The 4,100-nt window shown below is 33.3% G+C and overlaps 1 protein-coding gene across 1 annotated transcript; it reads right to left on the bottom strand.

Moving 5' to 3' along the window:
- Positions 1-3,068: 3,068 nt before the first annotated feature.
- Positions 3,069-3,611, bottom strand: LOC145666113 (uncharacterized). Its single transcript, XM_081733202.1, has one exon. The coding sequence runs from the start codon at positions 3,609-3,611 to the stop codon at positions 3,069-3,071; it is 543 nt and encodes a 180-aa protein (XP_081589328.1).
- Positions 3,612-4,100: the final 489 nt, after the last annotated feature.

Below are 4,100 nucleotides of genomic sequence, written 5' to 3'. Positions count from 1 at the left end.
CCTTTTTGTTAATTATTATGACCACGGGATACGTTTTTCCAATGAAAGTGTACAAAGTTATAAGAGATTTAAAATTTGATTTTGTTTTTGTATGGCATTATATTGAAAAGGTGGTTAGATAAGGGTTTCACATTAAGTATTTATATGGTTTTGAATAGATTAAAAAAAAAAAAATACGAGTAATTTTGTCGGCTACAGTAATTTCGTATATCAGATCGTTCTGGAGATATAAATCATACAGTGACAGAGATTGCTACACTGTTTAAGATGGCACATTTTAAAAAAAAATTAAAATGAATATTTTCTTTTCCTTTGCATTTATAACATTACAGTAAAATCGCTTTGTAATCATAATCCTCCAAAAAGTCTCGCAATTATATAATTGTAAGCATGTCGCAAACTTTACTAATATTTACAAAGTCTCTCGAACGGATTGGAATACAAAACTGCAGTAAATGGGAAATTTGTTCCGTCGTCTATTGCCAACCATGTAGGATGGATATGATATATACAGTTAGCTTATTTTTTTTAAATAAATATATATTTTCAGTTCTTTTGGTTTCGTTCCTATCTATTCGAAATACGTCACCACATCATGATTCTTGTGTTAGACAATACGGTACTTTTGATATGCAGTACACTATTTGTCTTAGTTATATTGTAGTACAATTCTCCAAAATTTGAATGTTTATAACTTAGTTTGCAACCCTGGTGATGTAAGTTTTGGTTTAAGATTATGTATTCCAACTTAGTGCCATTTGGGAAAAAATAACGTTTTATTAGGTCGGCATACTTTTTTTGAGTATTGGGGAGTATACTCCGCAATACCAACCGATTTACACATTTTGATATTCGCTTTGTAGAAAATTTCAGTGCCACATATTTGTATGAAGTTAGAAACAACTCACCCTAAATGTCTATTACAGGCATATTACGATAAGTACACTACTCTACAAAGATAACGTTTTAATAAAATTTTTAGTAACTTTTAATTAAAACATATGTAATTTTACTATCAAACTTTAACACTAAATATAAAAACATTGCAATTGTTTTTCCTAAACGTATTCACGTCTAGACACACTTTATTAGCAATTACTACCACAAAATATCCTTAATGAAAGCCCCTTAATCCTGGAGTAGTTTGATAAAGTAAAAAAGGGAAAAATATATTAAAAGTTTAAAAAATCAATAAAACAAAATAAAACGTAATTAATAGTGTTTAATTTGCCATCAACGATGGAAATTCGAAAACTGTATATCTATTATGAAATTGTTTCAATGCAAATGAATATTGAATTTCTCACCAGAATGTCTTCTCTTCTGTGTCGTGTGTATATTTTACTCTTTTATGTCCAAAATGATAACGGGTTTTCAGTTTACAACTAAGTCATAAAACTCTCGCACAAACATTAAAGAATAGATACAATAATGATAACAAAAGGGCACATCATAAAATCCAGGATTTGTGCACAACAAAACACTCCTAACTTGCTCACACACAACAATACACAACGAAAAAAAAAAAAAAAGCGTTCAGTCTTGTAACGATGGCCATGCTCCAAGTTGTTCCCCTAATGGGTGAAAGATGTCGCCACCGATATTGCCGTATAAAAAGGAAAGAAAGTAATACAGGCGTTTTGCCAATAGTTTTTTCTTTCTTTCTTTTTGTCTCTAGCCGCTCTTCTCAAAAGTTCCAGAAAACAAAATTGCGCTTTGGCAGGTTAAAAGCTGAGAGGCAGGTTGCATACTTTACAGGATTATTGTTTTGTATTAAATCCAGATTTGGAAGAAAATACTGCAATAAAGAAACGACTTTCGAATATTCTTTTTACCCTCTCTGTTTCTTTTATGAGGTGTAATAATTTGAATTAAGGCCTAGGCTAAACATCTATCTTTTTTTTTCTTCTAAATGAAAAATGAATCTAACTATTTCCAAGTTTAGAAATGTTTTTTAAAACAATCTTTTAACTGTGGAGTTTAATAGTGCATTTAGCAACGCAGATTTTAATTTTGCAACTACATTTTTTATAACTTCGTTTATTTTCCCCTTGAAATTTTATTGCATTTTACAGGAAATCTGCTTTCTGAGAAAAAAAAGTAAACACAAAGAAAATCCTCCAGCCTGTTCCAAATATCTATACTATTAACTGTAACAGAAGGAAACGTTTGTGGACCGATACTGACAGCAGGAAAGGATGATGGATAATGATCAGTAGCTGCATACTACATAAGTGTATTTTCCTCTTTGTTTTAAGGATGAAGCAGATCTTTCAAACCTGTTTTGGCTCTGCTTCTGTCCAGTTACCCACGTTGATTGTTTAAAAATTTATAGTACAATAGTCTTCCATAAAATAAATAAATAAATAAATAGTATTCATTTATTAGTCGTATTCTGTAGCAGCGTAATATTGTATAGAACAAAGATGGGCAAACTACAGCCCATGGACCAAATATGTCCCTCTGAAATTTTCTTTGCAAGCCGCGTCATAGTTCCTAATATGACAAGAAGGATAACGGAAAATAAATAATTATGTGTTATTTTCTTCTTCTTTCCTTTCTTTTATGCTAAGCTCAGTGACCAAAATTTATTTACTTAATAATTACCCCTTCGTTCCCGATTATCTAAATTACATTAACTCTTCAATTATCCGTAAGCAGAGGTCATTAACTATACTACTAACAGCCAAATGACAGAAGTAAGGGTTTTCAATTTAAGGGTTATATTTCAACAATTACTCGAGTCTACTGAACTAAGATTTGTCTTACACTGTAATACATTTCCATGTGAAGAAATCTACAGTTCCATTATTATTCATCCAATATAATAACAACAAATAGTGAAATACAGGGTGTTCAGAAAGTAACTATGTAATTTATGACTTGCCGTATTTTATTTTCAATAAACCACTTTAAACAACTGAAATTAACTCGAAGCTAAACTTTAATGTCATGGAAGTTATAAGAGATGTTGGAAGTGATCCCTTTGCACTTGATACGGCGCACCAAACACCAACCTTTTGATCTTGCAGTGGGGATACATTAAATTCATGCGGATTCTCCGTACTTCACACACGACTATTTTGACTATTCACATAGCCGGAGAGGTGAAACCATGCCTCATCCGTGAAAAACGTTTTGTCAAGAATCCCCTCACCATTGTCCTGCAGGAAGAAGAGGAACCAGTTGCAAAAATTTACACGCGGTGGGCTATCGGGGTCTCTCAGTTCATGCACGACAGAAATTTTGTACCGATATATGGACAGTGACTTCCGGAGAATCTTGTGAGCTAAACCCATGAACACGTGGGCCTGCTGAGCTAGTCGTCTAGCCGATTTCTTTGGATTGTGCAGCATCACGTCTTGCACCTCCGCCACCTTCTCTGCAGATGTGGCTGTGGTTGGCCTATGTGGTTGGCCTACCTGTTTTTGGAGCATTATGAACGCTTCCTGTCTTTCGAAACCTGATGAGAGGTTCCGTACAGCATTTCGGTTAGGCATCTTCACTCCTGGGAACTTTGCTACAAATGCAGCTTCTATTGCTAAGGTAAACTTGTCTCCATTGCGGAATACATGCTTCACAAGAAACACTCTTTGTTCAATCGTCAGCATGATAACCTGGATCACAATGATGCCACACAAGACGTTGGTCTTCAGTCAAACCGGACCTGTGAACAAATAAAAATACCTGGTCAAATATGTTTCAAATATGTTAAACAATGGAAAATGTTGTATTACTACTTGACAATCATATCAGTCATCACTTAGCACACCACAACATGGCACTGCATAGTTACTTTCTGAACACCCGGTATATTCCAAATAGTACAATGAAACTTTGAAAGAGTTATATAAGAAACAGACTGATAGATGAGAATTTAACTTAAGTATCAAGAATCAGAGTATCCCAATCCTAACGACATCATGAGAAAGTTTTAAAAATGCAGTCACAATTTCATTCATTACATTCAACTTCTCAAGTTTTAATCATTAATAGAGCTTAATCTTACGATTTTTTAAAGTGCGCCAAAGTTTTTTTTTTAAATTAAGTAGCATCAATTACCACTTCGCTGGGTTCAATTAAAAAAAATAGTAATATGT

The sequence above is a fragment of the Thermobia domestica genome, chromosome 12 (assembly GCF_964235325.1).
Source record: "Thermobia domestica chromosome 12, izTheDome1.hap1.1, whole genome shotgun sequence".
Classification (NCBI taxonomy): Eukaryota; Metazoa; Arthropoda; class Insecta; order Zygentoma; family Lepismatidae; genus Thermobia; species Thermobia domestica.
Note: the sequence above shows the minus strand (reverse complement) of the source record. Positions and strands in the feature narration are given on the sequence as shown.

Excerpts from the sequence above, each read along its gene's own strand:
- LOC145666113 (XM_081733202.1), bottom strand. The coding sequence starts at position 3,611 with ATGCTGACGATTGAACAAAGAGTGTTTCTTGTGAAGCATGTATTCCGC.